Source organism: Rhamphochromis sp. 'chilingali' (assembly GCF_963969265.1).
Source record: "Rhamphochromis sp. 'chilingali' genome assembly, chromosome: 22".
In the NCBI taxonomy this organism is placed as follows: Eukaryota; Metazoa; Chordata; class Actinopteri; order Cichliformes; family Cichlidae; genus Rhamphochromis; species Rhamphochromis sp. 'chilingali'.
In genome coordinates, this window is record NC_137950.1 from 12518221 (window position 1) to 12529833 (window position 11613).

Here is an 11613-nt window from a genome sequence, read left to right on the forward strand (position 1 = left end):
GGAGCCTCCCTGGTACTGCAATGAGTACTGCACCCTGAGTGCTTTCCAGCAGTCCAGTTCTATCCTGGCAGAGCACCATGGGAGCTTGTAAAAACAAGTCTTGCCCAACAGGGATCAACTCAAGAAAGCTTGAAAGTTGTCATGAAAAGGAACATTTTTCCACTGGACGGAGTAGTCCACGTTACGATTCAGTAGCTAATAGAACCTGTAGCAGAAATAACTCATTTTATCAGTCCTTCTTGTTGTGGGGTAATTTTGACATGCTCTTCTTTATAATGTTACTTCAGTTTATTGTTAATTCTGCGCATTAAGCTATAAATAGTCCTCTTGAGGGCCCACCACAGGATTTCAATCAGGCTGTGGTCTAAACTTCTGGGCCATTGCGGCACCTTGAATTTTTTTTCCCTTTTTTTACAGATTTTATGTAGCATTTAGTTACATGTTGTCCATGTACTACTTCACTGATGTTTTTATCTTTTATGCACAGTCCAAACCTGTCTGGAAACAGGGTGAAAGTCTTATTTTGTGACTCATCCGTTTTGTTTCTGCATCACTGAAATGCAAGATGAACTTCTGTGTATATTCTGCTCTTAATAAAGAAAATACATTATGTAGAAAGGTTTATTAAGCCAACACATACATGAACAAAGCACCATATAACCTTAAAGTCTGATACAGAAGTAAGCCTACCTGCCTCAGTCACTGTGGCCATTTTTATTTATAGCAAACACTCTGAATAACAAAAAGACAGCCAAGGCAGCAGAATCTATTGTATATTACAGCATGCTGAATAGAAAACCTGGGAAAGAGAATTAGACAGAGCCATCTAGAGACACTAGTGAGATACAACAGTATAAAAGTGCCATTCATTATACAGCAGTTGAAATACTGACAATGAAGTAAGCTAAATTTTACATTAAATTTATGGAAAATAAAGGAGGAAACAAAAAGAAAAAGACCCTGTGAAAGAGCAAAATAAAACAAAACGACATTTTCTTCCTTGAAATATTGATGACAGTCAGCTTGCATGGGAGTTGATGAAACCGGTACCAAGCTGTGTCCCTTGCACGACATAAGACAATTATTGTTTAAAAAGAAATTACCAGGGTGCTGACGCACCCATTCCCTCCCAGCATTATGCGCCAACCGGCAATTAAGAACAAAAAAAACTGATAGGTCAGAGGAGAACGGATGGCACAGAATGTGGAGTTTAAATAGAAGTCTTTAAGCAAGTCCCGATGTGAGAGGAGCACATTCATAGAGAGACTGAGCCGGGAGGTGATTCTTGTTAAACCCATTCCTTCCGTCTTCGCCCTTACGAGGGGGAGAATTTTTTGGCTTGTGCTCGAACTCTTTTTTCATATTCTACTCTGTTTTGGCTGAAAAGACATTAAAAACAAAACAAACAGAAACAACAGTTATTACGACTGCTTACTCAAAACAGGCACAGCATGCTGCTCAAAAAGTAAACATCTTTAATCAGTCAGTGGAAAACCCTAGAAGTTCATGTGTGATACAGGAGTTTTTGAGACCTCTACATCAATGAGATTTCTTTTTAAACCCTTAAACTCCTCTTATGTGTTTTAAATCGTCAGAAGGTTCAATAAAAACTCCTGCTTCAAAAACATTGAATTTTTAGGGTTCAGGTTTTACAGGGTTAAGATCTCATGTGTACTTTAAAATAGGTAGACGCTTCACAAGCTTAGTCCCCAGAGACACACCCAATAAATAAATGAATAAATAAATAGTTTCCTGTGCTAGTTATAAACTTAAAATAATATGAGGTGCAATCTGAAAATTCTTATTTAAATTTGGCCTTTGTCCACTCTGCATTCCTGTGTTGCTCTATACTGCTCAGACCGCTTTGACCCCACTGTGGAATTCCCCATTTTGACCACCTGCAGGTGCAAATCTATGACGTGTGCTGGATCATCTCCAGGACAACCTTTAAAAGTTCATTCTCATGAGAAAGTTGTTACAGTGCCAAATCTGGCAAGTGGTGCAGGTGGCTATGATTGTGTTGGCGTAGTTAAAAAACACAACTGACACACATATCAGACCGTGTGCACTAAATGTTCTCCCTCAGATGCCTCGAGACATTAAAGTAGAACTCCGTATTAAGAGTCTGACCCAAGGGGGCAAATTCACTGTGGATGTTGGGTGAAAAACGAGGGGAATGATGAAGCCAGAGAAAAAGTTGTCATCAAGTCTGAGGTTCACTGAGTGGATTTTAAAAAAAAAAAGAAAAAAAGAAGTGAAACACCATATTATAAAAAGCCCTCCAGTGCACACAGAAAAAGTCTGATCCCTCTATATTTCTGCATGAAGATGTACATATTTAAAGATTTGTATGAATGCTATTTTTTTTTTTAAGAACCCCGTCTTAGTTATCACTAATAATAATTCTGCTCTTGTGGGCATATAAATTAGTAAATAAACAGCCATGGTCTACATTGCTTTCCTTTCTAAAACCATGTTGGTTTCAAATTCAAGTAAATCTAATCAACAGTTATTTGGTTTAAATAATTATTCATTTATTGTAAAACAAGACCTCCAACTCCCACTTAATTAATAATTTGCCCTAAGATGTCAGTGGCCTTACATTTGTGAATAAATTGCTGGTTTCATGTGAATTAATCGTCACTCACCAGTAGATCGTGTAAGCCTCTGCTTGGGCTGGATCCTGGATATTTGGCTCATTTAGCAGTTCCTGGATACCTAATAAGATCTACAAGATAAAAATTAAACATTTCAGAAATTCACCAGGTTGGGATGCTTCTCTGAAGGCTCCTTAATATCAGTCAACTTAATACTGAGTGCACACACTTTATGCAACACTGCTCGCTCCACATAATAGTCATGATTGACTATTGCTAAACACTGAATACAAATTGTGATGCAAATATTTTAAGCTTATGGTTTGACTCTCGATTTAGCGTTGTGCTTCTCTGCCTCTCAGGCACAATAGAAACAGGCGTACATCACACTTCACTGCCCATCGAGACTCGTCTGCTTTATAAGTGTGTTTGTTAATCTGGAGGACTGTCATGTCGCCAATTTACAGCTGAGCTTTTCTTCCCTTAAAAAATTTAAAAAAAAAAAAAACAATTTGGTGACAAATGTAGCCACTTTGTGTACAATCCTTGGTTAGGAGATAGGCATTCAGTAGACAGGTGTGAGGAGTTACAAAACAAACTTACTGTGTGATTATTTTACATGTAAACGTGGCTTAAAATGACAGCACGGCCACCGTCTGTGCTTCATGACCAACATTATTAAAATATCACCCAGCCTGAAAGCTAAGCGAGGGATTCAAAAGCCTACGCGTCTCGTTTTCCTATCAGCATCAAAAAATTTGACTGATTACCTGATAAACTTAGATAAGGTTCCAGTTTAGAAATGTCATCTTAAAATCAGAAAACATCTGGAACTTTAAGAGACCATGTGAACACACTCACACTCTTAGGCTTTAAGGTCATTACTGTAGATGAAATTCACTTTACAACACAAACCTGCTTTATTGTGATGGCTGGTCTCCAGTCCTTGTCCTCCTCTAGTATCGATAGGCAAACTGTGCCTGATGGATACACGTTTGGATGGAAGAGTGGAGGCTCAAATTTACCTGAAAGATGGCAAAATGTTAAGTGGGCTTTATGTTTCAGGTATATTATACATACCAAACAAAAGGGGTTAGACTACTAAAGTCACTGCGTGCCCAGACTGAACTGTTCCACTGAAGACAGCAGCGTCTGTTGTTTACACAAACAGTGCCTTTAGGTCATTTTAATTTGACATTCAGACAACGTGGAGCTCGTGCTGCAGGATTAGAGCCGGTGTAAGCCACGGTGCTCTGGCCTTGTGTGGCAGGTAAGTACGGTAGTGTTTTGAGACACACAACAGGAATCTGCTACTTGTTTGTAAGCAGTTTTTTACCATCAATTTACAACAATATCAGGTCTAAAAATCAATCAACTGGCAAAAATCTTGCACAACCCGTTTAAAAGGAACAGCAAATGACGCATGCATGAAAGCATCTATTGGCCGTGACCCTGAATTAACACCAAAATTGCAGCAACATTGTTATATCGCCAAGCTTCCTCAGCTCCAACATGCTTGCTGCACTACTTAAATGGCTTTAATAGCGCTGCCAAATTAAAATAATTAGAAGAGAAAGTCTGTATTTGCTCTGCTGCGTAAAGGTCAAGCAAAGGTTATTCTGGAGTTTTTCCTAAAGAGCAGAATTTTTCATGTAACCCAAAGAGATTAATCACAGCCACTGGAATAAAGACACTTTAACCAGTTTCCACTGCTGTTTATATAATAACAACAAAAACATGAAGCTGCTTAGATTTCTATCATTAAAGTTGAAAACTCGACATTTGTAATTATCCCACAAAGACCAGAAAACAGTCATGTATTCAACCAATCACAGCCGAGGTGTCGAACATCCCCAGCACTGCTAAGCTTCAGTTTGACAGCTTAAACACAGGTTTCCAAAGGATTACTGCACTAACCTTAAATTAAAACCTTTGGCTTTAAATCAGCCTCTTTCTCATTACCATAATAAACTAACATGTCTGAAGAGATTCATCATTCAGTGCTGCCAAATGTTGATGAGAGGAAGCCTTAATTAGCTTTTAAAGACAGTTTACAGATGTGCCGAGTAGGCTGGAGGATGCCCATGAGCCTGCACTTTTCTGTTCCATTTCAAACCATCAAAACTTAAAATAAATAATTAACTTGATCTGACTGTAGATAAACATAACCAAGTTTGTACTGGCATACAAATTGTATCTGATAATGCTAAAGGCTCTTGAAAATATGGGAACTCTACTATGCTCCAGGTTTTACTTCCAAATAGATTTCCCAAAGCATCTGCAGGCCAAAATGATAGCTAGTGTATTTGTCATATTTACAGGCTGAATGCACAGCAACTCACATTTTGGAGGTGAAGACGGATAGTCGTCCTTGAACAACATGCGCAGCTTGAACAGGCCTCCTTCCCACGGAGTCTGAGGAGAGACGATCATTAGATCAATTTAGAAACAGAAGGCTACATCACTGACTCTTAAAAGTTACTACTACTACTACTACTACTACTACTGCCAGTCAAACTGTAAAATTATTTTTAAAACTTATCATGGTTCAATTTGTTTTGGGTTGTTTTTGCAGAGCAATTACTCATACAGTATGCTTTACATCCACTACAGTATTCTCATTGTCCTAGAAAGACCATTGAGTCTTTTTTAATTATGTAAAACAAATCTACTCGGCATGCAAACAAATCTATGAAACACATTACCCCCTTTTTGCCAGGAATAGCACATTCCCAATTCATGAGATTCATGGTTCCATCCGGGTTTTTTGTCGGTACCGCAACAAATCCCTGGGAAGAGTAAGAGTTGAAATTTGAAAGTTTGTTAGAAAGCAAACACTTTCTAACCAACACTCAGGCAGGCTTTCATCGCACGGATCTCGTGAGCCAATACTTACAAAAGGATGGTCCTTCCGCCATGCCTTGCGCTCCTGGGCAAGCCGGCTCAATGCAATGCCTGACATGATTTGTGGACTCCTGCAAAGAAAGAGGGTCAGGTTGATTAGAAACCCAAACATCTGGCTGTCCTGTCTTCTGAAACGAATAGCTCTTTAGCTTTCCTTTGTTTTAAAGATAATAACAATAATAAAAAAGAAACAATTTCCTTAGTATTCTAATTCGACATGTTTAAAGTTTTAGGCAGCTAGTCGAAACAATTTAACCTAAATCATACTCTAGAATGACCATTAGCTGCAGCCAAATTTTGAAAAACTGAAAGTTTCCATACTGTAAAGAAACCAAGAGGGCATCCAGTGTTATTACAGAGCAGCATCAGTTCAGGTCCTTTTCCAACTGGTTTAAGTTATGAGCCCCCTCCCTACCCTACTCCAAAAAAACAAAGTATTGTGATATTAACATTTCTCGTGTGTGAAATCACACGGACACGACGTACAACATTCAACCTGTTTATGGCGCATATTAATTTTGGTACTTTTCTGACTTGCATCGAGTCACATACCCAACCGTGTTGCCAACTAGCGTCGGTGGCAATTAGGATGCTGCATAGGAATGTCTATAAACGCTAAACACTGAAGCTAATGACAACGAGGTAAAGCAACAAAACAATGCTAGTGATTAAAGACCACCGCAATTTATCAGTACGAGACAAACGGACTTCATCATAAACTGATGTTCTAGTATGCAAGCTAAACTGTTTTTATTGGCCTCGGGGCGTGTGTGTGTGTAAAAGTACAGCTTATTTCGACAAGTCTGCGACGCTAAAAGGCTAGCCAAGTTAGCCGGTGGAGATAACCGCTCCAGAGGAAGAAAAAAAAAAATTCTACCATTTTCTACCGTTTCCGCGACCAGGGTTTTAAAGCTAAAAAGGGGATCCATGAAGATCTTACTCATTATATGTTTGCTGAACTTCGGCGTGACGTTGCCGTCAACAGACACTTTGACAAACTGACAATCAAAGCTATTTGATTAGCACGCTAGCCGGTTAGCTTCACAAGCTAACTCATGTGCGCCAGAATGGAGCTACATCCCAACAGGCGCTGGCGCTGTTAGCGTCTGACACGGCCTGATGCAGCACAAAACTGCGCAATTGCACTTGATTTCGAAGACAATTTTTGGATGGGAGAAGAACGATCACTTGCTCTCTTCTAACGCATAATAATAGCAACTGCCTTGTAGAAACAGGGGTGTGAGATTTTCCACCGGGATGAACCACATCATTATCTTTTAAAGAATAGGGACAAAGAACGCCAGAGCTAAAATGCGCACATTTATGCATTACCAAACTAGCGAAAATGGCGCAAACTGAAGCGGGTAAAATGTAATAATACACGACAAAAATGAACGTTTCCGCGTTCAGGGTGTACTCCTACCTTTCAGTATGGCTGCACTGGCTCTAGTAATTAAGCGAAATGAATTAATCGTGCTCAAATCCCGTTAAACCTTGTAAAGTTTCCCTCCTGAAAAACCACCCGCTCCGTCTCGAGCCAGAGACAGCGATGCGAAACACTCATCCGTCCTTTACTTCCGTCTTTGCTTAAATACCTCTTGGAAAATCGGACTGCGCATTTCTCTTTCGGGGGTTTAATATTTTGAATGTATTTCTTCACCTGCCCTGGGTTTAGCCGAAAGAGTTTCCCGAACTAGTCGTTTATTAGCTTTCATTTAATTCGAGCAGCCTAGCTGCCGTTGTTAGAGCGCAGTGCGTTAGAAAAACTGTTATTTAAGTTTATGTCGATGGGGAAATTCTACCTTTGCGGTTCGTACTCTTCGTTCAAGCGCCGTTTATGTTATCAAAAAAAATGACAAAGGTTCAAGTGAAAATATGATACATTATTGCAAAGTATAGAAGATTACCTGGGATTTTTTTTAAACACTTTATAGAAAATACAAATCAAAAATCTTTTCTAATTTCATACCCAAGTAAGCCGCGTGGTCTTAAACCCAGACGGATTTCTCTCTTCTGTAATATATAATCTTTGGGTGCCTTAGACTAAAGCCCATTAAACCTACGACTGTCAACGAGATTAAAATATTTTATGCGCAGTTACCAAAGAGTTAAGATGAGCGATACGTCTAAAAGACCAATTTCGGATAATTTAATTTTAGGTATAAACGAAAACTTTTCCCCCCCGTCGTCTATATTTATACAGGCATATTTTTCGACTACTCAACGACAACTATTCCTTTCGTGACTCGACTCAAGAGGTCGCCATTATCACATATTACGATTTGTTGTCGCCACTTTATCCATTCATTGCTATAGTTTGCAAAAGTTTAAGAGCACGGTGCTTTTAATTTTTTTTTTTTTTAAATATATATATATATATATATATATATATATATATATATATATATATATATATATATATATATATATATATATATATATATTTTTTTTTTTTTTTTCCCTTTAAATTTATAGTAACTTCGAAGAGCCAGAAGATAAATAATAAAAAAAGACAGATATGAATGACAACATTTTATTGGGTTTACCCTATGCAAGACCATATAGATCTATCCCCTTAACCGTCATACTCAGTTTGTATATTTTTAACATTGCATAAGATCATATAGAAGTGATCTATGTAGTGATATGAGAACCTTATTAATGTAACTGTTAAGATCGAGGAAAAATGACACATTCATTCCCTCTGATTACAAGTGTGATCATCATCATCATCAGTCATGCATTACAGTGATTTGTGGTTTATGACTTGAATGCAAAACAAACTGGGCACTTAAAAGGATCAGGCTACACATTTGATAAGTTTGTCCATCACATAAAAGATTATCCCAGATTCTAAACCAGACAACCTGTCTGAAGGGCATTCAATGTAATGTAGCTGCTCAAGTAGAGGGGGCGTTGAACACTTCTGAACAGAGCATTTTAAATGAGATTACAACCAAACCAAGCAAATCAAACACAAAAACACTAAAAAAAAAAAAAAAAGGTCTCAAAAGAGACTTGTATAAACCTTAGCTCTTAGCCTACGCAGATACATTTCATCAAATTTAAGAAGAAAGGGGGCGAAAGCAAGATTGTCTGCAACGCTCAAGCACTGGCTGTTAAAAATGGATGGAGTATCTCAACATTTGTCAGCATGTCAGAGTGAATATTAGCTTATGGGGAGTGCTAGTTGCCATTGGTGCGGTCACACAAGTAGGTGTGTGAGGGAGTGCAAGACGGTAAATAATCGGAAGGCTTCAGAATACTATAGCAAATGTAAACATAGCCTAGCTCTGGCAGGAAATCCAGTCTACTCTGATTGAACCTCTTTGCAGATCTCAAATTTTGCACTTTAAAAGCCCTTGTGTGTGTGTGTGTGTGTGTGTGTGTATATATTTCTATATTTAAAAACATGCATCCATACTCGTTTCCTCCCGACAATATAAAAACGGTCTTAAGTCGAGTGTATACGTGTGAGTAAATGGAGGTTTGTGTGTCGTTAACAAGTCTATATGTACAAAGTGTGCCAGCATTAAGAAAAGTTACTCATCCCTGACACTAAGATCGATGTGTTCAATACACATAAGACATTGGATTTTGGTCACCGGGAGAAGAGGGGAAAAAAAGGCAACACTAAATGATAACATGTGAATGAAATATCCAACCTATCAAAACCACACATCAAAACCTGAAAACAACTTTCTATTTAAAAAAAAAAAAAGTGTTCTAAAAGGCAGTATTTACATTACCAGCATTACAGGCTGTAAGCAGTGTGCACAGTGTTTCCCACTGTAGTGCTTGTAATGCTGTGTATGAAAATCTACACAATTAAAAATAAAAATAACAGCTAAGAAATCTTATCACACTGCAAGAAAAAAAAAAAATACATTTTTGTTTTTGTTTTTCTGAAACGTAACAGTCAACTTCATAGCCAGCCAAGTATAGCTTTGTTATTGGTTATCAAAACATGTTCCAGGCATGTTGTCAGTGAAAGACGCCTTACAGAGTATCTTTTTTTTCCTTGTTTAGTTTTTTTAAACCCCAACTCCGAAATCTCTAGTCCTGTACAAACGATGCAAAAAACAGAAGCCAAGGTTTTCTCGTTTTTTTTGTTTTGTTTTTTTAAAGATCCAGTATAAACAACTTCCACCTGAAGCTGTGTTTTCTATACAGTGTACAAAACGTGCAGTTTTCCTAAGAGTTAAATATTAATATTGAATTTGGATTATTTACATGAAAACAAAATCTTGATATGAACAAAGTCCTTCACCGCTGCCTTCGAACAGTTCCAGTCCCCAAACGCCGCAAATACTTCCCCTCAAAAAAAACAAACAAACCCAAAACAAAAAATGAAACAAAACCCAAAACCAAAAAAAAAAAAAAAAAAAAAAACAACCCTTAAAAAACGATCTCAAACGATGTTCCCTCAAACATATGAAATAAACGATCTAAGGATAACTCAGACAACAGCGGGGAAGGGGGAGTCACCATTGTCCTGAGGACTTTACCAGTTAACTTTAGATTTATGAACATGAGGTCTCAAATAGTTTAAAACTTCAGACATTTCTAAGAAAATTCTAATTAATGCAAACTTACGCTTAAGAGCCTTTCAAAGTCTTTATATTACTACAGGTCCACATTAACAGAAAACAGAGCAACTGTAATCACTCTTAATCTTTAAAAAGGCAAGAGGACTTCCTGAATGTATAATAACTTAAATAAAAAATAAATAAATAAAAACAAAAAAAGGGGGACAGTTCAGCTTAAAAATCAAATGATACATCCAAAACTGTTCCACAGTCTGAGATACATCAAGTCTGCAACCTCTTGAATATAATTATAACTAAATGGAACTCATGACGTGGTACTCAGAAATAGAAGTCAGCGTTAATGCGACTCGGGTATTAAAAAATTTAAAACTTTTTTTTTTTTTTTTTAAATTACACAAACCATGTTTTTTGCAGGAACTATTTTCTTTGACTGAACTACATCCGCCAGCTGGAGGAAGTGTGTGCCTATCCATCATGTAAGGCTGTGACAGGACGTAAACAACTGTGTTTGCCTCTGCTCACCCATAATGTCAACTAGCCACATGATTTCTAAACCTTTCTAAACCTGCTCACAATTTCAGTGGATTTTTTGGAGCAAAGGGAAAAAAAAGTTTTTGGGCACTGTGAGAACCAGAAGGCGACTAGCATCTAGAGCCCGACCAATAGTTAAAAAAACTAAATCAAAAAAATATATCAACATTTCAATTAATCAGACAATTTGTTTCCCCTTTCAGATCCATGAAACTTATGCAATCACTCTTACGCTCAAATCAGCTGGTTGCAGCTATGTTGCCTCCAGCGAAGTTGCAGTGCCCTCTGGTGGACAAAGTATGCAACATCAAAACTGCTAACATGGCTGAAGGGTGCTTCTCTGGTCTCTTCTTTAATTTTCAGGTATTAGTTGTCATAAATGCAGATATATCTGTCAGACTCACGCTACATATAGTTCTATTAAATTCATGGGAATATTTGGATTATTTTAAACTCCCTAGAAAAGCAAACTATATAAACTAAAAGCAGTAGAGGGTCAGAGTTCAAATATGAATAGTTGACTTTCAAGCAAAGAGTCAATTTGACCTAACAGCACAAAAAAAAAAAAAAAAAAAAAAAAAAAAAAAGCACCTCAATCTAACTGGGTTACTAAAGATGGAAGCTACAGTACACTAGTAGTATACTTTTACCTGAAGTATATATTTTTATAAAGTATATTGCTTTGCAACATGTTTATTATAGGTCATTTCCTACCTCTGATTACCTAATGCCCCTTTATCTACAGTCAAGATTTCTTGTACTCTAAGGTGATCATTCCTTTTTTTTTTTTTTTTTTTTTCTTTTTTTTTAAATTACTACTGGGAAATTTAAAAGAAAAAAAAAAAGTGCATTTGAGGTCCTCATGATCACAAATCTCAGTGAAACTGAAGTCTTTGGGTAAACATTTTTAACCAGTTTGCTTTTGGGCTCAATTTTATGTTATTAGCCTGACTCACAGCCGTTGAGCAAATACAACAATTCCCTTCTTTAAAATCTCTGAAACAATGATTTTTGTGTTTGATACTCGGAGT

General features: G+C 37.4%; 1 protein-coding gene across 2 annotated transcripts; it reads right to left on the bottom strand.

Annotated features, from left to right (window-relative positions):
• Positions 1-607: 607 nt before the first annotated feature.
• Positions 608-7083, bottom strand: ube2ib (ubiquitin-conjugating enzyme E2Ib). Of its 2 annotated transcripts, XM_080873694.1 has the most exons (8): positions 6925-7058; positions 5823-5917; positions 5494-5572; positions 5303-5386; positions 4940-5012; positions 3513-3622; positions 2649-2728; positions 608-1379 (listed from the first exon to the last, which is right to left on the bottom strand). In XM_080873694.1, exons 3-8 carry the CDS (start codon positions 5557-5559, stop codon positions 1316-1318), a joined length of 477 nt encoding a protein of 158 aa, XP_080729820.1. In that variant the 5' UTR covers positions 5560-5572; positions 5823-5917; positions 6925-7058; the 3' UTR covers positions 608-1315. The 2 variants fall into 2 exon arrangements, with proteins under 2 accessions (XP_080729820.1, XP_080729819.1); XM_080873693.1 differs by lacking the exon at positions 5823-5917 and having other exon boundaries at positions 6925-7083.
• Positions 7084-11613: the final 4530 nt, after the last annotated feature.

Excerpts from the sequence above, each read along its gene's own strand:
- ube2ib (XM_080873693.1), bottom strand. The coding sequence starts at position 5,559 with ATGTCAGGCATTGCATTGAGCCGGCTTGCCCAGGAGCGCAAGGCATGG. Across the intron at positions 5,387-5,493 it reads GGCGGAAGGACCATCCTTTT|GGATTTGTTGCGGTACCGAC; the intron begins GTAAGTATTGGC and ends TACTCTTCCCAG. Across the intron at positions 2,729-3,512 it reads CAGCCATCACAATAAAGCAG|ATCTTATTAGGTATCCAGGA; the intron begins GTTTGTGTTGTA and ends TTTATCTTGTAG.